This window comes from Phocoena sinus, chromosome 6, assembly GCF_008692025.1.
Source record: "Phocoena sinus isolate mPhoSin1 chromosome 6, mPhoSin1.pri, whole genome shotgun sequence".
In the NCBI taxonomy this organism is placed as follows: domain Eukaryota; kingdom Metazoa; phylum Chordata; class Mammalia; order Artiodactyla; family Phocoenidae; genus Phocoena; species Phocoena sinus.
The window spans coordinates 10,847,769-10,870,456 of record NC_045768.1 but is presented as its reverse complement, the minus strand read 5'-3'; the positions used below and the strand labels follow the sequence as shown (position 1 = coordinate 10,870,456).

General features: G+C 43.6%; 1 protein-coding gene across 1 annotated transcript in view; it reads right to left on the bottom strand.

Annotated features, from left to right (window-relative positions):
* PSMB7 (proteasome 20S subunit beta 7) overlaps positions 1–14,916 on the bottom strand; it is a 61,655-nt gene extending 46,739 nt beyond the window's left edge. Inside the window, exons 1-5 of the mRNA XM_032634217.1 lie at positions 14,798–14,916; positions 14,272–14,365; positions 13,172–13,269; positions 11,577–11,717; positions 5,930–6,045 (exon numbers count right to left, since the gene is read on the bottom strand). Of these exons, the coding sequence (XP_032490108.1) occupies positions 5,930–6,045; positions 11,577–11,717; positions 13,172–13,269; positions 14,272–14,365; positions 14,798–14,913 (565 nt within the window). The 5' untranslated portion in view covers positions 14,914–14,916. The remainder of the gene's footprint in view (positions 1–5,929; positions 6,046–11,576; positions 11,718–13,171; positions 13,270–14,271; positions 14,366–14,797) is intronic.
* Between the last annotated feature and the right edge of the window lie 7,772 nt (positions 14,917–22,688).

Here is a 22,688-nt window from a genome sequence, read left to right as displayed (position 1 = left end):
CCTCCACGGAAGCCAGAACTCCATCAGGAGGAAAGGCAGTGCAGCACACCTCGCACAGCAGGCAGAGGCATCAAGCCCTGCTCAAAAGTGAACAATGGCCGAAAGAAACTAAAAGAATGGCAAAGACAAAACCTGGACAGCACAAAAACTGTATTTTATTTCACATTCTCCGATAAAAGGCGCCTCTTCACAATGGACTTGGATCAGAAAGAAACGAAATATAAAATTCATATTGTCTTCGGATGGTAGAATTGTGTATAATTTTTTTAAATTTCCTTTGATACTATAAAGCTGTTTCAGTAAATACTGTTTTTAATATGCAGGAAAGAAAATCCACACAAAGAACAGTCCAAAATATGCCAAACAAATAAATGCCCCTTGGGAATTTGTATAAATATTTTTAGTATTCAGGAGCAAGACTTAATAGCTTAATGAAAGAACATCTGTAAGATGATAAAATCAAAGCAGCTGTGATGAGCTCAGGCTTGCTTGAGCTGAAAGACAAATCCCAGCTTTGCTGCTTACAGGCAGGGCAGCAATGGGCAGGTTAGTAAATCTAAGTTTCAGGTTTCTCATCAATAAGCAGGTAATGATAGCATCCCTTGCACAGAATTTTAACTGAAAATAATGCGATGGCACCAGCAGACACTGGCACAGAGACACTTCCAAATGTTTTAAATTTAAAATAATACTAAGCTTTAAAAAAAAAAGGGCTTCCCTGGTGGCACAGTGGTTGAGAGTCCGCCTGCCAATGTAGGGGACACGGGTTTGTGCCCCGGTCCAGGAAGATCCCATGTGCCGCGGAGTGGCTGGGCCTGTGAGCCATGGCCGCTGAGCCTGCGCTCCGCAACAGGAGAGGCCACAACAGTGAGGCCCGCGAACCGCAAAAAAAAAAAAAAAGACCTATCACATATGCAGTGCTTTGTGCTGTTCCCTTACAGCTCAACTGGAGCCACACAAATGCAACACAATCTAAACCAACTCTACTCCAGGGGTCCTGTAAACTGTTCACAAACAATAAACAGCAGTTAAGGTTTCTAACACTAGGTTTTACACATGCTTTGGCACAAGCAAGTTAGAGAATCAGAAAATTAATTCACCATCAAATATTCACTGAGTCACACAGGACTCCGTGAGACTCTGGGAGTGAGACAGATTCTACTGACAGAGATCTCAGATTCTTGTAGGGGCAGTAAGGACAAGAGCTGGGGAAAGTAGAGTCTGGACACGGCTGAAATCCTGGAATCAAGCTGCACACCAAATTACCGGAGAGGGACTTGCTAACAGCCTGGGGCAGTCACGAGGGAATGGCCTCTGGGCTAGACCTTGGATGAGGAGCAGGAGCACTCCAGGCAGAAAACGCATTCCTGAAAGAAGGCAGCACAGCAGCAGCGGGGTGGGAAAGGCAGTTCAGAGAGGGGCAAGGGGCCTATTGCCACAGACACCTAAGGTACATGTGGAGGAGGAAGAAGAAAAAGGGTCTAAAGCCAGACTGGAAGGAAGATGACCCCGGTGGAGGAGTTACTGCAACACTGTGGTCAAGAGCCAGGAAGGAACTGGCACTGAGGAAGACAGGAAAGGATGGTCAGAGACCCGGCATGTGGCCTAATGGCTGGCTGGTTTCTGAGTGCTCTCTGTGACGACCGTGACCATCCCTGTGCCACTGGACCCATGCACACATAAACATTTCTGGCCAGGTGTAATCTCTGTCTCTGCCTCTAGACTTCCCACATGCCAATCCTCCTTCCGACAGCTGTCAGGCTGCTCTAACAAGCAAATCTTATCCTATCATCCCCTGGCTTGAAAAGAGTAGACGGGAACCTCCAGGACAAAAACAAACAACTCAGCCTGTACCGTCGGGACTCTCTCCGGCCTAGCTTTCCAGCCTTGCCTCTGCCCCACCCTCCTGAACATCAGTACATCTTCATCCCTCTACCTCTTCCGCTGTGCCCCCAGCATGGAACACTCCCCACACCCACTGCACTTGCCTCACCCATCCAGCAAACTCGGGCCTTTCAGTTCTTTGACCATACTGGTCCCTTGTGCACTGCAGGGCCTAAAAAGTCTTTCCCTTGGGGGTAGGGAGTAGGGTGGCAAATTCCTGGCTAATTCCTACTTATCATACAGGTCTCAGCTTAAGTGATTCTTTTCCCCATCTTTCACCTACCAGACTGGCAAGAATATCCAAAGTGGGAGAGTTTATAAGAGAAAGGCATTCTCATATTCTCTTGGTGGAATACAAACTAGTACAATCTTTTTGGAGGGCAATTTGGCAACAGCTCTCAAAAGGTAAAATGCACTGTATGACCAGCCATCTGTCACTTTTGGGGGCTGCCCAGTAGCTATACTTCCTTTCTATGTCTGGGGAACCCCCCCCCACCTTATAAACAGACGACTGAGCCTCACCAATCATCACCAACCAAGCACCCACCCTTCCCTATAAGGAACTCTCGGACAGTGAATGAGATGGCAGGAAGCCTCAGTTCCAGATGAGGCAGCCAGGGCAGCAGAGTGAGCAGCGAGCCAGGGCCTGCGCCAGCTGGGCCAGCAGTGTAGTCTGCAGCATTCTGCCTTTGCCTGCAATGGCCCACTCTGCAGCATTATTTCTGAAACTGTTCTTGGCCCCAAACCCAGTTCTTGCCCTCCTAGCTATTCTGTGAGCCACCTACTATCCTTTAAAAAATAAAAATTCCTCCTTTCCTAAATCATCCAGTGATTCTAATGATTACAACAGAGAATTCTGAGCAATACATGCACACACCCTAATCCAGAACTCCACTACTAGGAATTTGTCAGATGTACTTACACAAGTACACCACGACATATACTCATCAATAGGAGAATGGGTCACTAAATCATGGTAGAGACATGTAATACAATTCTATGAAGTTGTTGTTGTAGATTTGATATAGATCTACAAGCACTGATACAAAAACTTATTCAAAACAAGTTAATAGTAATGGAACAGCATCTACAGCATGACCTCAGCTGTGTATTTTTAATAGGGATTGACAGATAGATGACAGATGACAGAGATATATATAGATGGATCATAAAACATTTTTTGAGAAAAAAACACAATAAACCCTTAACAGTGGTTACTTTGGGGAAATATGCAAGAGACTTATTTTTCATGTAATATTTTTCCCCACTTGAATGTTTTGTCATGTTCATAAATTACTTTCATTAGAAAATGTTTTCATGTCACTTGCCCAGTAAGGACTTCCCAAACACCCATTATCCACATGCTCCTTCCTGTATTCTCTCTTATTACTGCTTTTTTCCTCCAGGGCACTTAGCACAGTGCATTCTTTTAGATTAATGTGTATTTACTTAATTCCTATCTCCCGCAGAGGCTATAAGCTCTGAGGATAGGTGCTGTGTTGACCACTATATTCCCAGTGCCTAGCACATAGCAGATGCTAAATAAATATCTGATAAATGAATGAAAGTAACTTATCCTTCTTTTAAGATTCAGCTCAAGTGAAGGGAAGCTTTCCGTGAAATCTTCCAGTTTAGACCCTTTCTCCCTTGGGCCTCCAATGGCCTTTGTACCTACTGCCCTTGTCAGTTTATACAGCTATCTCCCCCATTACACTGGGAATATGTTGAGGGTAAGGATCCAGAGATTCAACCTCTCTCTGTGGAGCCTGCTACAGTGCTTTTACACAGAAGGCACTCAAGAAATAGTTGATAAATGAACAGATGAACAAACAAACTAAACCTCAAAGTAACAACTTACTTGTGTATCTAAAATCAGGTGTTACTGATGTCTTGCTCTTCTTAATCTTCTTAATCTCTTATGAAAGCAAAACCAGACTGTGGAGTGATGATTTCTGAGCAGAAGTATGCCATAAAATCAAAGCTGTGGAGCCATCACCCTGGACTCACATTGGACTTGGAGGGAAGCAAGATCACTGTCAGCCAGGACAGAGCACAAAGTGGAGTTGCAGGAATGAAATGAGCAGACACAAATCTGCTTTACTCACTTTCAACAACTTTTCCTAAATTCAGGATTATGCTCGTAAGACAAATTACTAGTTCAAAAGCAACAGAAACCAGTTCAATTTTTCCATCTTAAAAATGAAAAGGCTTTGTATCAATATTAAATTTCCTGATTTTGATGACTTTATCAAGGTGATGTAAGAGAACATCCTAAAGGATTTTGAGATAGAGGGTTATGGTGTCTGCTATTTACTCTCGAATGGTTCCATACACCAAAAAATAACAATAATGTATGAGAGAGTGAGCAAAAATGTGGTAAAATGTTAACAACTGACAAACACGAGAAAGGGTATATATGACTATTCATTGTACATTTTTGTTACTTTCCTGCAAGTGTGAAATTTTTTTTAAATAAAAAAAAGAAGAAATGAAACTACTTAACAGAAAAGGCTATTCCACCTTTACTACCATTTAAAGGCATCAAATGGAGGGAAATAAAAACACTACTTTGATGGAAATAACAAATAAAATGGAACAGAGCAATTCTAAAATTACTGTAAGTATCTTCATTTAAAAATAATTATTCCATACGGTATCTGGGGACAAATCATTCTTCTCACAAACATGGAACATCTGTTGCATACAAATCTTATAAGAGGCTTGTGCATTACATGGAATGGAATAGCAAAGTCCCAAGCTAGCAATTTCCAAACTATTCAAGGCAGCCATTATTCCTGGCTCTGCAGAGCCAAGATACCAAGACAAAAAATGCAAAAGGTAAACAACAGCTGGAAAAACGCCAGCTACAAATGACCTGTTCAAGTTACTGGACATATGCAATTTCTTTCTTTTTTTTTTTTTAAAGATTTATTTTTGATATGGACCATTTTTAAAGTCTTTATTCAATCTGTTACAACATTGTTTCTGTTTTTGTGTTTTGGCCGCGAGGCATGTGGGATCTTAGCTCCCTGACCAGGGATAGAACCCGCACCCGCTGCATTGGAAGGTGAAGTCTTAACCACTGGACCACCAGGGAAGTCCCTGGACATATGCAACTTCACTCAGAAATTTAGCATGAAAGTTAAATTCAAAAATCCCAACTCTTCTAAATATAATTTTATCACTTTTTTAGTCATTTAAAAAAAAGTACTCTTATCTAGCATTTAGAGCTAAAATACAAATGTACAAGGCTGATCTAAAAGGCGTAGCTACTATTTATAGGCCAGGCACTGGACCAGATGCTTTATACACATTATTTCTAATCACTATAAATAACCTGGTATGCATGGTAGGTATTACTGATACCATTTCACAAGTAAGGAAATCAAGGTTCAGAGAGGAATTACATGCCCAGGATCCCTCAGAGATTAAGTGGCAAAGAGGAACTCTGGTCACTCTAGCTTAAAAAAAAATCTCTGCGTGGGCCTATTCCCCCAGGGAGGCCTCCACTCTAGCCTTCCCTCTGCCCAGGAGGCCCATCCACTCAGACCTCACCTTCTTCATGAACCTACTTTAACCTTCTCAAGTCCCCTTGCACTGCATTAACATTTTTTAACTTTTTGTTTTGAGATAATTGTAAATTCACATGCAGATGTTAGAAATAATACATCACATTTTTGTACACTCTTGACTCAGTTTCCCCTAAAGGTAATATCTTGCATAACTGAAGTATAATATCACTGCATTGTTTTTTTCTCTACGATTTATCTCTTTCTAATATATATTTATAACTGTTGCTGTTATTGTCTGTCCACCCCCACTAAAATATAAACTCCCTGCAGGCAAGAATTTGTACCTAAATTTTGTTCACTGCTATATCCCAAGCACATAAGACAGGGCCTAATCCCTAGGAGGAACTCAATACTTGTAGAAGGAATCAAAGCACTGTACTGCACTGCCTCCTCCATCCAGAAATAAACCAACTTTAAGAGACCACCTTAGTAAATAAGACGATTCTGAAACATCAGGGAAACATTACACTCACCCATGGTGACATAAGGCAACTTATCAGTTGATCCATGAGGATAGATGCTGTAGAGGTGAGGTCCAGTAACATCTACTCCCCCCAAAACTAGGGCTGCACCAATGTAACCTTGATACCTGGTGATCAGAGTATGCATAAGAAAAAACAAAAATGAGTCTACATTGCATCACTATAACTTAACTGAAAGTTGTAATTGAAGTCAGACAATAAAAAGCTTTTCTTACACTACTACTGCTTCATTAAATAATTACTGTTTTGAAGGGAAAAAAATAGGGAATGGAGCCAACATACTTGAACATCTACTATCAGCCAATAAAAACTGTAAATTGTGTGAGGCATTCCATGTGCCTTACATAATCTTAGTCTCACAACCCCCTTTAAAAGAAGACACTATAATTCTCATGGTAGAGAAGAGAAAACCAACCCAAAGACATTTTTAAGCCTCAGAGCCAAGCTTGGCTTACTCCAAAGATCATCAGCACCCCTCCCATCATACCTCTCTGTGTTTAGCAGATAAGCTCCCTTCCAAGTCAACAGTGAGTTGTTGCTCAACTAAAGCTGTTCAAATTATCAACCTCACCATAGCCTCATAGGAAAATAGCTAATGTCAAAACACCTTTCCCCTCGGGCTTCCCTGGAGGCGCAGTGGTTGAGAGTCAGCCTACCGATGCAAGGGACGCGGGTTCGTGCCCCAGCCCGGGAGGATCCCACATGCCAGCTGGGCTGGGCCCCTGAGCCATGGCCACTGAGCCTGCACGTCCGGAGCCTGTGCTCCACAACGGGAGAGGCCACAACAGTGAGAGGCCCGCGTACCGCCAAAAAAAAAAAAAAAAAACCTTTCCCTTGAATAAATCCACAAAATTATGACAGATACGAGCTCATACTGAGTAAACGAAAGAAGTATTTCATCATGCAGGGAAGTGAATGAAGTAACTCCATGACAGCCTATATAAAACCCATTGCTCCTGCCCACAGTTTAAAACTGTATCTCTCAGGAACATGGGCAAGAATACATTTTCCGCCTCACCCCCACCTCTGTTTAATTCTGCACGTATTTGTTCCTTTGGACCCTCTACTTAGTTGGTTTTCCGCTTCTACAGATTGCTTTCCTTGTAACTGGTTCAATTTTTTACCATTAGAACTGCTATGCTAGATAAACATGCTGGATTTAAAGTTCTCCACTGTGAGCCTTTAAATCTCTGGGAAGAAAAATGAAACCAACACATGCTGAATTTGCCTAATGATACAATCATTAAAACTGATATAAATAACACAAGAACCAATCAAAGTCATCATTTTAGACTGTCTGAGACATAGCTACCCACCAGAAAGCGCTCTAGGTCGAGTCCAGTATTTCCCGTGTCCCTTGATTACCAATTTATTATTTCAAATCTTCCATTTATAAGTGAAAAAATAAAGAGCAGGAAAGGATTTTAAAAGCAGCCTCAAGAGGGAACAGAGGCCCAGAAAAGGGAAGAAACTGGTCCTAAGCCGCATGAGCTAGCAGAAGGGTCAAGACTAGATCCCAGGGCTCTGGGATGAGAAGCCAGAATCACCAGATCCACCACTCCCCGCCCAGCCCAGTGCTTGATCCACTATATCAACTGCCTGCCAAACACGCTGCTTAGTTAAAGTCAATTAATAACCAGCTAGTTCCCTTCCAAGCTAAAACATAATCTGTTCGATAACTTTAGAAGAGTCTGAGATATTTTGGCAAGTCAATGAAATCCTTAAAAATGGATCCAGAAATTCTGTTTCCAGGAATCTAATTCTATTGATATAAAAGGACAAATACGCAGAAATGAATGCATAAGAATGTTTTTTGTGGTAACTGCTTATGATGCTAAAAAAGTGGAAACAGAATTAGCTAAACTAATACAGCTATACAATGGAACACTACACAATCGTTAAAAACCATGCTGCATTTTTCATGCACTACCGATGGTAATCTTTCTCAAGGACAATTTTGGCAATATATATTAAAATGTTAAATGTGCCTACCTTTGACCCAGCAATTCTACTTCTAGGAATTTATTTTAGAATATAGCTTAAAGAATTAATAACACAAGTACCTAAAGATTCTATATTCCAAAGGATCGGCAGAATACCTTACAATACCTTAAACACTTTAAAGCAAGCAATATTGTTAATCTTCAAAAATTGGTTAATAAAATAGATTACTGTGATCCAACAAAAATTAGGATACCGATCTATGGTTCTTAAAATTTTGGGGGCACAGACCCCACGGAAAAAATGATTAAAATTGTGGAACCCTCGCCCATAACAAGTGTACACACACAAATTTTTCACTATTTCAGGAGTTACAGATCTCCAGAAGTCCTCCATGGGCTCAAGGTAAAATCTGTGGATGCCGAGCTCGTCTACTGATGGGAACAATATACTGTTATGTGAACAGAGTCAGTTACAAAACAACACATATAGCGGGATTCCATTTTTGCAAATACATACATGAGTATACATGGCTAGTATAAAGGTCTAAGAAAATAGATCTCAAAGATTCACAGTGTATGTGCTTAAGTGGCAGAGTGTCAGCTGAAATCTTCTTGCTTCTTTTCACATTTCTATAGTGTCTGAATTTTTTACAATGATCATACATTACTTTTATAATAATTTATAAAAAGGTTTTCTTTTTGAAATACCCCAACATGGAAACTACTGAAGAGGCACCGGTAGGTGAAAAGATTAGGTTACATTATGGGATAGAAAGCACAACTATGATCCCATTTTTATAGAACAAAATATGTATTATTTAACATAGGAAAAACCTTGAAGAGTGTACCATAATCTGTTAGCACCGACTGCTTATAGGTGGTAGAAATTCAGATAATTTCTATAATTTTTTAACTATATCTTCTAGCTTTTTTACTGTGAACATGCACTTATAATACGGAAGGAAGGGAGGAAGGGATGATCAAGTGAATGAACGAACGAATAAATAAATTTAAAAGTCTAGGAGTATATACAACCAGCCAAAATGTGATTCTCGCCTATTTTTTCTTTGGGCTTTACAGTATTTTCAGAATTTTCTACAATGAATATATAGTACTTTTTTGTAAGGAAAAAAAAATTACAATATAATAAAATAAAACTTTAAAGCCTCTACATATTCAAATAGTTTCCAGAATACAGAATAGTATATCAAAGATTTCTGCTAGACTCAACAAGAAGCCTCCATGTTCAGAAGGAACAAGTATCACAGATATCTTCTACATATAGCCACCACAGAAGTTAAATAAAAGTAACTTAAGTAAGCTTAAGTAAGGAAAAAGACGTCCACTTCTGTTTATCAAACCCTCTTTTCTCACTTATTCACATACAAGGAAACAGATTATTCAGGGGGAAGAAAACAGCAAGAGTACACCTTGTATTCTTTTTTCAGCCTCTGAATGAGTATCTAACTATGTATCAGGCCCTATACCAGGCATTGCATAAGCCTTGTTTCTTTATTCATTTCCTCCCCAAAAGTTAGAGAGACAGAACTATTATCCCCATTTTATTGAGGAAGAAACTGAGGATAAGAAGGGTGAGGTGAACAGCCCAAAGTTACACAAATGTGAGCACTGTAGACAGGACCTGAGGCAAAGTTCTAAAGTCAAATCCTATGATTTTTCTCTTATACTAGTGACCCACTTTACGTAACTCAACAAAAATGTCAAAAGACATAAAGAACCATAATCATCCGGGTTTAAATTTTTGTGTTCTTCTCAAAACTTTGATAAAATTTAACTTTTACAAAGTATGTTAAACTAAAGATAATAAAACACTGAAAAAAGAGAATTTAGAATTCCTGAAACATTCTAAAGAGATTAACAGAAACATCTGCTAGATTTAGCTAAATGCTAAATGACACTGCAAGCAATCTTGAAATATTTACTGCAATTTTACAAGTTTAAAAATTGTTTTAAATGTAATGCACCACACAAACCACCAGAGGGAGCTTTACATTTAAAATCAAAATCACAAATGTCTTCAGTTATCTTGACAACAGATGTGCTTTAACAAGTTCTCACACTGCACTGCAAGAATTTATTTGATAGGTGATAATTCTCCAGGATTAGGATGATGATTATGTACATAAATAAATGGAAATCACTGACATAAAGGCTCAGTACAGCCAGAGTAGGAACTGGGTAGATACGGACTAGGCTTCCTGCCCATATGACTCATAAACCCTGGTATCCTCTGCTGTAAAATGGGTACTATTCTACCGGCCTTGCTGCGTAGCTATATTAAACCTCATATCCACTTCCTGAGAGCCCAGGGGCCATGCTACACTTGTAGACGAAGACCTGCAAGTTCACAGGAAGGCAAGGGCCAGGCAGGAAACAGAGAAGTGAGCCATGCAAGGTCTGACAGGCCAGAACACATGCTCCCACTTCCAAAGGCAACAACGGCCACTCAGTCCCACATCACCGCCCGCTTTATGAGCTTTTATCAGAAGAAGATGGAAATCCATATTTTAAATTCAAAGCTCCCAATTTATAATTATTTGCCACTATTTTTTTTAAAAACACTATGTGACCCAAATGAAATTTCTTTACAAGCTGAAGACGGCCTGTGAGCTGCCGGCTTACAACCTTTGCCTTCTGTTCCTGCTCCCCTTTAACTCTCACAGGCCTGGATGCAGCTGCTACGACTTGGGACAGAGATAAAGAAAATGTCTTATGCAGGGTGCTTAATGAATGATGAGGACCAGAATATAGGCCTCTGACCAACTTTTTAAAAAATTTTAAAAAGGTATCATGATACACATTCTATAAAGGAAAGAGGAGAGAATTTGTTAAAGCTAAGGTAGGTCACAAAAGGAGAAGCCAGGATTCCAACCCAAGACTAAATGTCCAGGCTGTTTCCACTATACTACATTGCTTCTCTTCTCTTTATGAGGAGCAAGTGAGAAAATGGACTTAAAATTTGAAAACTGTCTAGACCTATACAAACACAAAGTGATGATGTGATCGTTAAGGACTAAAGAGAAACAAAACTACTAAGAGGAACTCTGTGGGAGTCAGCAGGGAGTGAACGTCAGGTCAGGCAAATGAATGCATCTCTTTAAGCCTCTGTTTGTTCACTTACAAATTAGACATGTTAATAGCCCCTAACTCAGAGTTAAAGGGATAAAGTGAGATAATGCATAAAGCACTTACTTAGCACAGGGCCTGGCACAAACAAATAAATGTTGGTTAATAGTAACGCTATCCTACCCACTTACAGCCAACTACAAATAATCACTTTTCATTTCACTGTTACCTTGCCCCTAAAAAAGAGAGAAAAAACAATCATTTGTGTTTGTGTGTGTTCACAAGAAGAACTCAAAGGTTCCTTCCAGCTCTTTCTTACTATGAACAAAAAAGGTTTTTTTATCCAGCAATACCCTAAGCCTCAGGAAATGACTCAATTGGTCACATGTGATTCATTCATGAAAAAAAAAAAAAAAAACCCAGACCCTGTAAATTCAAATACATTATCAAAAGCCTTATGAAATTAAAGTGTCTTTATAGTAACAATTGATTTCTGGAATAAAATGTGTATTTCTTAATGCCTTTCCTCGAGCTTCCAGGCTTCCCTTGGCTGAAACTCTAAGACATGAGAAAAAAATACTACAGAAATCCCCATCCTGGAACCTTACCTGAAAAGCATCTGCTTCAGCATCCGATTGGCCGTCACGACTCTGGGAAGGCGGCCAGTGGAAAGAGAGTGGAGCTCCAAGTTGGAAGAAATGAGCTGGGTTGTCATGTCTGTGTCCGCAGCTGTCCCAGCACCACAACAACTAAAAAATACAATTAGAAACGTAGCTGAAATTCAATTACCAAAGGGCTCAATTAGAAGTGGAGCTTCTTGGAAAACTTCCACAAAGTTCAGAGACATAGATATTTTTGAGTATACCTGCACTGTAACTGCTCTAACCAAGTTTAAATAAACATAAAATTAAGAATGCACATCTAATTATATGCAAATATATTTTCTGTAGCCCAGTGGAATATTTCAAATCATTAGTTTCTATGTTCTGAACAGAGTGTGCATTTTACTGATCCTAGGAAATATCCAAGTTGTACAAAAGAGCAAGGAATGTCAAAAGCCTTGCAATTTACATTTACCAAGTATTTAGTACTAGATACCAGTCATTCCAAAGTGCTGAGAATAAAGAAAATATGACACAGTAATAGCACTTGATTTCAAACTTGAGTGGAGGAGACATATAATACAATATAGTAGCATAGGTAGAAAATGCTGTAGGAAATTGGAGGAGAGAGCAGTTAACTCTGATCTTTGAGAAGAGGTTTCATGTGAGCTGGATTTTGAAGGACAGAATAAAAACACTATACAGAGAAGAAGAAAGGTTATTTCTAAGCAGAGGGGCTAGCAAGAGCAAGGGTAAAACAGCTTGGACATGCGGAGAACAGGGACATGAGGGAAATAGGGACAGCCCAGGTATAACTGGAACATAGAGTGATAGCAGCTAAATAGGATGAAAAGGTAAGCTTTCTGTGAAATTGTACAAGACCTTGAATATCATGCTAGAGTTTCGATTTTATCCTGAAAGCAGTGTGGAAATGTGAAAAATCTCTTGAAAAGTTTTTAAACAGGAAAGGGACATAATTAGATCCATGTTTTACAAAACCCAACATGGCAGAAGAGTGAACAATACAGATAAAGGAAAGGCCAAAGGCAGAGAGACCATTTAAATGACAACTGCAATGATCCAGCTGAGAAAAGAGAACCCGAGCTAAGGCCTTAGTAGAGGGAAGGAGAGAAGGGAGTGGATTCAAAAGGCACACAGAAGGCAGAACTGGGTACCAAATGAACTGAAGACTAAAGCAAAAAGAGGACTTGAGGGACTTTCCTAGTGGTCCAGCAGTTAAGACTCTGTGCTCCCAATGCAGGGGGCCCGGGTTTGATCCCTGGTCGGGAAACTAGATCTCGCATGCCGAAACTAAGAGCCTGCATGCCGCAACTAAAAGATCCCGCGCACTGCAGCTAAAGATCCCGCACGCGTCAGGGTGCCACAACTAAGACCCAGCACAGCCAAATAAATAAATAAATAAATATTTTTAAAAATAAAAAAGAGGACTTGGGGATGGCTAGCTCAGATGGATGGAAATGCCATTTAAGGGAAACAGAAAGAAAATACAGGCTGAACAACAGGTTTTAGAGAGAAAGAGTAAATTCAATTTTACCCCTGACATGTTTAAAAATGAGTCATTCAAACTAATCAATACTTACTAAATGTTAGGAGATATGAAGTGTATTTTTGAACAGTTCTTGTCAGCAACAACCATTCCTTCAGTTGCCCTTGTATCTGCTCCAAGAACTATGCCATCCTATTTTTAAGAAATATATACTTTAAAACAACTTCACATATACAAACCACAGTTCTCTACTCTAGTTTAGGAAAAACAACGTTGACCATCCCCTGCTCCCCCAACCACCCCGCCACGCGCTGAAATATTGTGCTATACTTTCGGCATTCAACGAAAAGCTTATCAATAAACATTATTGGGTGAACCCTCAGTAGGCAGTAGGAACTATCATTCCTGTTTTCAAATGAGGCTCAGAGATCCAGTGAATTCCTTACAAATCACAGAGCCAATATCAGAAAAGTCTGAATTAAGATGAAGAAATCTTTCCATTAAAATAGCCATGTCTGGGCTTCCCTGGTGGCGCAGTGGTTGAGAGTCTGCCTGCCGATGCAGGGGACACGGGTTCGTGCCCCAGTCCGGGAAGATCCCACATGCCGCGGAACGGCTGGGCTCGTGAGCCATGGCCACTGGGCCTGCGCATCCAGAGCCTGCGCTCCGCAACGGGAGAGGCCACAACAGTGAGAGGCCCGTGTACCAAAAAAAAAAAAAAAAAAAAAAAAGCCACGCCTGTCAATTTCTTTTTAAAAGATGTCATTTCTTACCTTTAACAATAACCAGTTATCTCTTTTGACCCTTACAACAATTTAAGTCAGGAGTTATTATGCCCACCTGATGGATTAGAAAGTGAGGCTGTGAGAAGGAAAATGACCTGCCCAAAGTTAGAGGCAGCAAAAAAGCTAAATGGTTAAACATTTTTGTTTTCTCCCATTACATCATCCTGCTTCCTAAAGTAGTAACTTAAGACAGAAAACTGGCTTCCTGTCGAAAACTGCAGAGTGAGCAAAGAATATAAACTGCCGATAAGTACACAAAACTGACATAGTCTCTCCTAATGGAGCTTTTCCTGACATAGTACTCTGTAAGATGTGCCCTTCCTCACACAGCCCAGAGAAGTAAAAGAGGCCAAGGGGCCTGGTTCCTGAAATTAGTTGACACTGCTGCTCTCAGCCTGTCCCGCCTTACCTTATAAACCACTCCTGCGATAGTCGTCCCAGTTTTCCGGGCCATTGGAAGCTTGGATCCTTTCTTTGCAAAATCGGCTTCCAAGATGGCATTTCTGAGAGCAAATGAGAGAATAAAGGGTTGAAGGGCAGGACCACATTGCGCCGCACTGGCACGAAGAGTTTCTAACAGGGAACTCGGGAGAAGCAAAAACTACTAGCATTTGCTTTCAAGCCCATCTGTTTCACTGGCTCCTCCCAACAGCAAGACTACTGTCCCGCTTTTCTGCGAAGGGAGCGTCTGAGTGGGTCCGCACCACCACCCCGGAGATGGAGGGTGTCCCGGTGCGCTGGGGAAGTGGAAGAGCCGACCCGGCCTCAGGAGAAACACGCTCAGGCCCTAATTCCCCTGAGTCACAGGTGCCGCGGGCCGCGGGCCCCGCCCTCCACCATTCGTTCGGACTTCCCGGCTCAGAGCGCAACCCAACTCCGACCCCGGCACCGCATTTCCACTCCCGCCCTAAACCCTGCCCGGTACATGGCCACACCTGCGGCAATTTTCGAAAGAGAAACCTCCAACCGGTGGCTCATACACTGACACGGCCGCCATCTTTCCCGAAAAAATACTTCCGGGCCGGGGGCTGGAGCAAACGAAAATAGCCATGCACTTCCGGCGCCGCCGGCAACCTAAGGCTGAAGGGGCGGAGGAAACTCCGCGCTCGGGTGATGTATCTTAGAGTTAGGGGCTCCTAGAGGAGCCTGGAGATGTTTGGAGTATAGCACCCCACGTGGCGCGGAGGAGAAACTGACACCCGGAGAAGTCGGGGGGAAAGGACTTACCCAAGGTGGGCACACCAGAGACTAGGCCTCCTGCCCACCAGACCAGAGCGGTTTCTACTGCTAATTCGACTACATGGAGCTTCAGAGACAGAGACACTGAAGTTCCAGGCACAGCTCCACCACCTCCTTGCAATGAGCAAGTCCTCTCAACTGTCTGAATTTGTTTCCTCTGCTGTCAAATGGGGATAATAGCTGCCTCAAAAGGCTGCTGTGAAATGAACAAGAAGCCTGTAAAAAAAGCTGTTCACCATCATTAGTCGTTAGAGACATGCAAATCAAAACCACAGTGCAATACCATTGCACGCCCACTAAAATGTCTATAATCAAAAAGACAGAAAATAACAAGTGTTGGCTGGGATGTGGAGAAATTGGAACCCTCAAACGTGGCTGCTGGGAATGTGAAATGGTGCAGCTGCTCCAGAAAATAATTTGGCAGTTCCTCCCAAAATTAAACATAGACGCAGCAATTGTCTTTTCCGTATATACCAAACAGAACTGGAAACAGTTGTTCACAAAAGCTTGTACACAAATATTTATAGCAGCATTACTCATAATAGCCAAATAATGGAAACAACCCAAATGTCCATCAACTTGAGGAATGGATAAGCAAAATGTGGTACATCCATGCAACAGAATACCATTCAGCCGTAAAAAGGAATGAAGCATTGACACATGCTACAACAGGGATGAACTTAGAACACTGTGCTAAGTGAAAGAAGCCAGGGACAAAAAGCCACAAATAGTATGGTTCCATGTCTATGAAATGTCCTTACTAAACCAATCCATACAGCCAGAAAGTAGATTAGTGGTTATTGGGAGATTGGGGAGAAGGAGAGAATGGGAAGTGACTAATGGATACAGAGTCTCTTTTTGGGATGATGAAAATGGTCTGAAATTAGGTAGTTGTAATGGTCACACAACATTGTGAATATACTAAAAGCCACTGCCCCGCACATTTTTAAATGGTGAAATTTTTGTTGTGTTAATTTCAGTTTTTAAAAAGCTGCTGTGAAAATTGAAAATTGTATGTGGAGGGCTTCCCTGGTGGCACAGTGGTTAAGAATCCACCAGCCAGTGCATGGGAGACGGGATCGATCCCTGGTCCAGGAAGATCCCACATGCCACAGAGCAACTAAGCCCGTGCGCCACAACTACTGAAGCCTGTGCACCTAGAGCCCATGCTCCGCAACAAGAGAAGTCACCACAATGAGAAGCCCGCGCACCGCAACCAAGAGTAGCCCCTGCTCACCACAACTAGAGAAAGCCCGCGCACAGCAGCGAAGACCCAACATAGCCAAAAATAAATTAATTAATTAAATTTAAAAAGAAAAAAAGAAAATTGTATGTAGAGAGCATTTATCCTGGCATGTAGAACTTCTCCATAAATAGCTATTATTGTTAATAGCACATTCATTTCATCCTGCCAACAAGCCTCAAAGGTAACTATGTAATTCAACTCACTTTACTGATGGAAATTAAGGTTCATTGATGTAAAGTAACTTGCTCAAATTTACATAGCAAGTAGATCACAGCAGCAATAATTGTGGGCTGAATTAATTTATTCACTCAGCAAATATTTAAATGATTCAATTATGTAATGAAATTATTTGCTCAGCACCTACTATGTGTCAAGCTTGTTTCTAGGAATGAATGAATGAATGAATGAATGGCATCCCAATCACCCAGAACCGTGCCTGTCACAACTATGTGTTCAATAAATATTTGTCAAAGGTTCAATTCCTTTTCATTACTTCTTTGGGTCTTCGGTGCAACATAGGAAAATGAGGCCTCACCACCCACCCCCACAGGAATCTACTGATGAAGAGGTTTGAGTGTCTCCAGTGTCACCAAGTTTCTGCTTTGGTGAATGTGAAAAGTAAAAAGACGGGCTCTGTTGTAGAGATGTCCACTTCCTGATGAGAGAGGCTCGACTCCATAAGACCTAGACAGGACAGGTCATAATTCAATGTGCCCCGGATGCCGTGAGGGTCAGTAAATAAAGACAGAATGAAGGACTGCTTTCACAATGTTCATTGCACTCTCTCACACCTGCTCTGGGCTCAGCTTTGAGGGAATGAACACATACGTGAACCAGATGGAGCTCCTCTTCTCATGTTGTGGATTGAATTGTGTCCCCCCTCCCAAAGCTGACATGTTGAAGTCTCAAACCCCAATACCTCAGGACGTGACCTTATTTGAAGATAGGGCCTTGACAGAGGTAATCAAGTGAAAATGAGGTCATTAGGGTAGATCTTAATCCAGCACGATTGAGGTCTTTTTCAAAGGGGAAATTTACAGACAGACGTTCACACAGGGAGAACACCATGTGAACGTGACTTAAGCCAAGGAATGTCAGAGATTGGCAGCAAACTACCAGAAGCTAGGCCGGGGGCCTGGAACAGCCCTCAGAAGGAACCTCCCTGACAACACCAGCACCTTGCTTTCAGACTTCTAGCCTTCATAACTGTGAGACAATAAGTTTCTTTTTTTTTCTTTTTTTTGCCATGCTGTGCAGCTTGCAGCATCTTAGTTCCCCAACCAGGGACTGAACCTGGACCCTCAGCGGTAAAAGTGCGAAGTCCTAACCACTGGACCGCCGGGGAATTCCTGACAATAAGTCTCTGTTATTTCTGTTATTTAAGCCACCCAGTTTGTGGTACTTTGTTACAGCAGCTCTAAGAAATGAATACACCTCGTGAGTTCACAGTCCGAGGGAGGAGAGAAGACCCCAGAAAGACTCACAGCCTGGCATGCTAAGGGCTGGGTGGAGGAGGGTTGCTGCAGAAGCCAAGAGGCTCAGAAGGACAGAGTGTGAGCTCGTGGGGTGAGAAGACAGGAGGGATGGACACACAAGCGAAGTCCTGGGGTATGAAGCAAACAAAACCAAACAAAAAGCCCTGGCGTGATGTGTTTTCAGGAAACAGTGATGAATCTGATGCGGCTGTAGCAAAGGGAAGCACGGCAGCCTGCAGCCCCCCAGAGGACAGTGGCAAGGCATCTGTGTCCAGCTGGAGGAGCCAGGGAAGCATGTGGAAATGATTTGTGATCTCAGTTTGTCCCGGGGCATTTCTCTTCCTAACTGGGTCTCTTTGGTATGGTTTTCACACCCAGATGAGCTGAGGTGGTGGCACTGTCTTGTCTTGTGGCTTCTAGAGGTGGCCCAGCAGAGGCAGCTGGAGCCAGCAGAGGGCGACAGAGAGTTTCCAGGCAGCCTGACTCGGCCCCTGAAGCGCGCAGTCCAAGGCCCCAGAAACTCCGCTCAGCCTGGGTCAGGGCTGTAGGGAGGGCAGCCCTAGATCCCCAGCACCCAGAGACCCTGCTTCGGCCTCCCTGTCCAACATGACTGCTGCCCCCTGGGACTGCAGCCCCCTGGACTGCAGCCCAGTCTAGAACCTGGACCCGGACACAGTTCCACTTAATCCCTGGCAGTGCCACCAAAACTGACTAGTAAAGCTACAACTTCTGCTCTGGATCTGGCTGTGTGACCTCAGGGGAGCCATCAGACTCTCTGGGCCTCAGTTTCCTAATAATATAGTAACAACCAACATTCCCTGCATGCCCCCCACAACCTGTTCTAACCACTTTATATACAGGGCCTCATGGTCACCCTAAGCACCTAGAATGTGCCAACACAGAAAACAGATGATCAAGAGACAGACACAGTGCTGCCCTCGGGGAGCTGGCAGTCCCTGAGGACCAAGTATCACTGCCCCACTTTACAGATGAGGCAACTGAGGCCCAGAGAAGTGAAGTCACTGGCTCAAGGTGATAAATGGCACACAGCTAAGTGGCAGAGCCACAATTCAAACCACATGCCTCCCAGCCCCAGACCAGACACAGCTCCACTTCCCTGACCCCTGGCAATTATAGTCCAGCCGGAACCCAAGCTCCCATGTTCCCGGGGGTTTGCCAGAACAAAAGCAAGGCAAACTCAGCTAGTTCCCAGCTGTGTGATTGGAGGCTGGTCTCTTCATCTCTCATCTGTTTCCTCTTCTATAAAATGAGAGCATATTACAATTTTTCTCTTGCCTTGGGCATACCAAGTAAGAACATGCAGTGTAAACTGTAGAGCATTTTATTCCTTCATTCGTTCATCCATTCATTCATTATTTATTAAACCCTTCCTTGGTGCCAGGCTCTGGCATCATAGTCTTGAGGGGCGCTGGTCTGGGAACTGCACCTCCAGTTCACTGTGCTAAGTGCCCTAAGTGACACATACCAGAGCACAGCCAGGAAACGGCTCCCAAGAGAGCCTGAGGCAGCAGGGTAGACACCCGGAGGACAGGAGTTAGCACTGAGGCCAGGAGACCAGAGGGTGCATCCCATACAGAGGGTTCAGCTGTGCATGGCCCCTGCGCCAGCCTGGATTTTCCAAGGCCCTGGCAAGCACCCTCCCCCAACCTGCAGGCTGCTAGGAGCCCAGTGTGGGATGGGCCCTGGAAGGCTCACCCCCATCCTCTATCAGGATACACACACATCCGGGGGTGCCCCCACAAGGAGACTTGGCCATCTTCCCATTGCAGGGAAAGCAGCCCATGATGCTCCCAGTTGCTAAGGCAACTGGGCCCTTGTTTTTCCTTCTTCATAAATAAGCTATAAATAGACAGGGCAAACCTGGGCGCCTTCCTTTGCATGAATTAGAGCAGCTGCTCCCGGCTCCAGGGCGCTGGCACAGCATCCAAGTGCCAAGTCTTGCTGCACAGGCCACAGAAACACAGCTCTGGTGGGAGGGCATGGCAGACACATGACAGCATCGAATGTGAATTCCCCCCACCCACTCCAGACTCTCCTGGGGCACTTAGTAGATTCTGGGACCCTGCCGAGACCCACTGAATCACAATCATTGCAAGTGGGGCCTGAGATGGGAGTTTAACTACTTAACCCCAGCAGATGAGATGAGCCATGAGTTTGCCCCCAGCTAATGGTGAGCAGGAATGGGCATCCTTCCCTTCTTCCCATCTGGGACGTATGCAAGTCACAAGGAAATCACGAGAGTACGTCCCATTATGAAGGGCTTTGTAGGCTGGCTCAGAATCTGGGCCTGTCCTGAGGGCACTGGGGAGCCGTAGGAGGCGTGTAGGCAGAGAAGCAATGTGACCTCTCTTGGAAGAATGGGATTCCCACTTGACAAAGGGAGTTTGAGAAGAGTGTGTCACCCAAAACAAGGTGCCCTGAAGGTTGCTGGACCACAGCTGACAGATGCTTCCTCAAGCCAAGCCTCTGAATGTGGACCCCGGATGCCTCCCAGGCACATCTAGCTCCACATCTTCACCATGGGCTAGACCTGCCACACCCTCCCACAGTGAGGCAAATGCTATCCCATTCATTCATTCATTCATCCAGGCATCCTTTAAACAAACTCCAGTTCTGTGTCTGGCACTGTGCTGGGCTCGGTAACACAAAGACTCTGCCCTCAAGGGAAACGGATGCAGGAATAAACGTAAGAAAGCTAAAGGACCAGAGGTTCTGATGGAAATTGCACAGGGTACAAAGAGGCTCAAAGGAGAGAAAGAGGACAGCTCCCCAAGGGGAGCTTTTAAGGAAACATGGGATTGTAAACAAAACTAAAAAGATGAGTAGGAGTTGGCTGGCTGGAGTTGCAGGAGGAATGGGTGCTCCAGAAGGAGAGTCTGAGCAGACACGTGGAAGCATGTTGGACAGCATTAAATGGGAGGGAGTGGGAAGCTGGAAACTCGGCAGGGACCAAGGCAGGCAGGACCTCACATCAGTGCATTGTGAAAATCAACCTGGCAGCTGGCCAAGGGTGGAATGGACAGGGAGACTCTGGAAACATGCAATCCGGGAGGGAACTACAGACACGGACCAGGGAGGAGGGAAAGAGGGTGGTGTTACTCAAGAAATATTACAGGAGGTCAAACAGGATGTGGTCAGAGGTTAGATTCAAGGAGCAGGGAAAAGAAGGAGTTGATGTTCTTGGGGGTCTGACTTGGGCGGCAGGATGGATGGTGGTGGGAAGGTCCACGTGGGTCCCTGTGGGATATGTTGCATTGGAGGTGTGGGCTGGGGAGAGAGGTGCAGGACAGCAGGGAGAAGGCCATGTAAGTCCCGAGTGTGAATGAGATGCTTCAGGAGAGTGGGCAGAGGGAGAGAAAGGAGCCAGGGACAGAGGCCAGGAACGGTAATGTTTGTCATGCAGGTAAGGATGAGGAATGGGCAAAGGATGGAGAGACACAGTGGGCTGGGAGGCAGGCACTGAGGAGAATGATGTCATAGCCGCCAAGATGGGGAAAGGGGGCTGGAGACGGAGGGAGAATGGCCCAAGTCCCAACAGCCCAGCAAGAGGAGGACGGAAACTCGTCCACAAGACCATCAGATCAAGCAAAGATTTTTTTTCTAATAATAATGCTCAGTGTTACTGATGATGTGACAGGATGAGCACTTTCACATTTGCTTGTGGGAGTGTAAAGTGGTACAAACTTTCTGCAAAGCCATTGGCCAAGATAGTTCAAGATCCCGTACAACAGAGGACCTGGACTAACAACACCATATTGTGCATTTCAAAATTTGTTATGAGGGCAGCTCTCATGCTAAGCAGTGTAGTTTTTTGTATATCAACTATACCCCGATAAAGCTGTTCTTTAAAAAGTAGTTCAAGGGGCTTCCCTGGTGGCGCAGTGGTTGAGAATCTGCCTGCTAATGCAGGGGACACGGGTTCGAGCCCTGGTCTGGGAAGATCCCACATGCTGCGGGAGCAACTGTGCCCGTGAGCCACAACTACTGAGCCTGCGCGTCTGGAACCTGTGCTCCGCAGCAAGAGAGGCCACGATAGTGAGAGGCCCGCGCACCGCGATGAAGAGTGGCCCCCGCTTGGCGCAACTAGAGAAAGCCCTCGCAGAGAAACGAAGACCCAACACAGCCAGAAAAATAAATAAATAAACAACTGTGGGGTTTTAAAAAAATAATTTAAAAAAAAAAAAAAAAAAAAAAAAAAAAAAAAAAAAAAAGTAGTTCAAGATCCTTGAAAAAGCTCAGAATATTTAACTCAAAAATTCCCCTCTGGGGACTTCCCTGGTGGCGCAGTAGTTAAGAATCCACCTGCCAATGCAGGGGACACGGGTTCAAGCCCTGGTCTGGGAAGATCCCACATGCCGTGGAGCAACTAAGCCCGTGCGCCACAACTACTGAGCCTGTGCTCTGGAGCCTGTGAGCCACAGCTACTGAGCCCACGTGCCACAGCTACTGAAGTCCGTGTGCCTAGAGCCCAGGCTCCGCAACAAGAGAAGCCATCGCAATGAGAAGCCCATGCACCGCAACCAAGAGTAGCCCCTGCTCGCCACAACTAGAGAAAGCCCACGCACAGCAACGAAGACCCAACGCAGCCAAAAATAAAACTAAATTAAAAAAAGAAAAAAATTCCCCTCTATGGCTCTATCCTCAGGCAAAGATAGGTGTGTGAAGATATTCATTGTAACTTTATTTATGATAAACCATATTGGACTTTATAGTGAACTGTATATTGGATATATATTGGATAATGGATTATATACATTGCATATTATAAGAATAGATTCTATATTATAATGAAAATCTGGAAACTGCTTTAATATCAAACAACAGGTGAATGGCTAAATAGTTTAC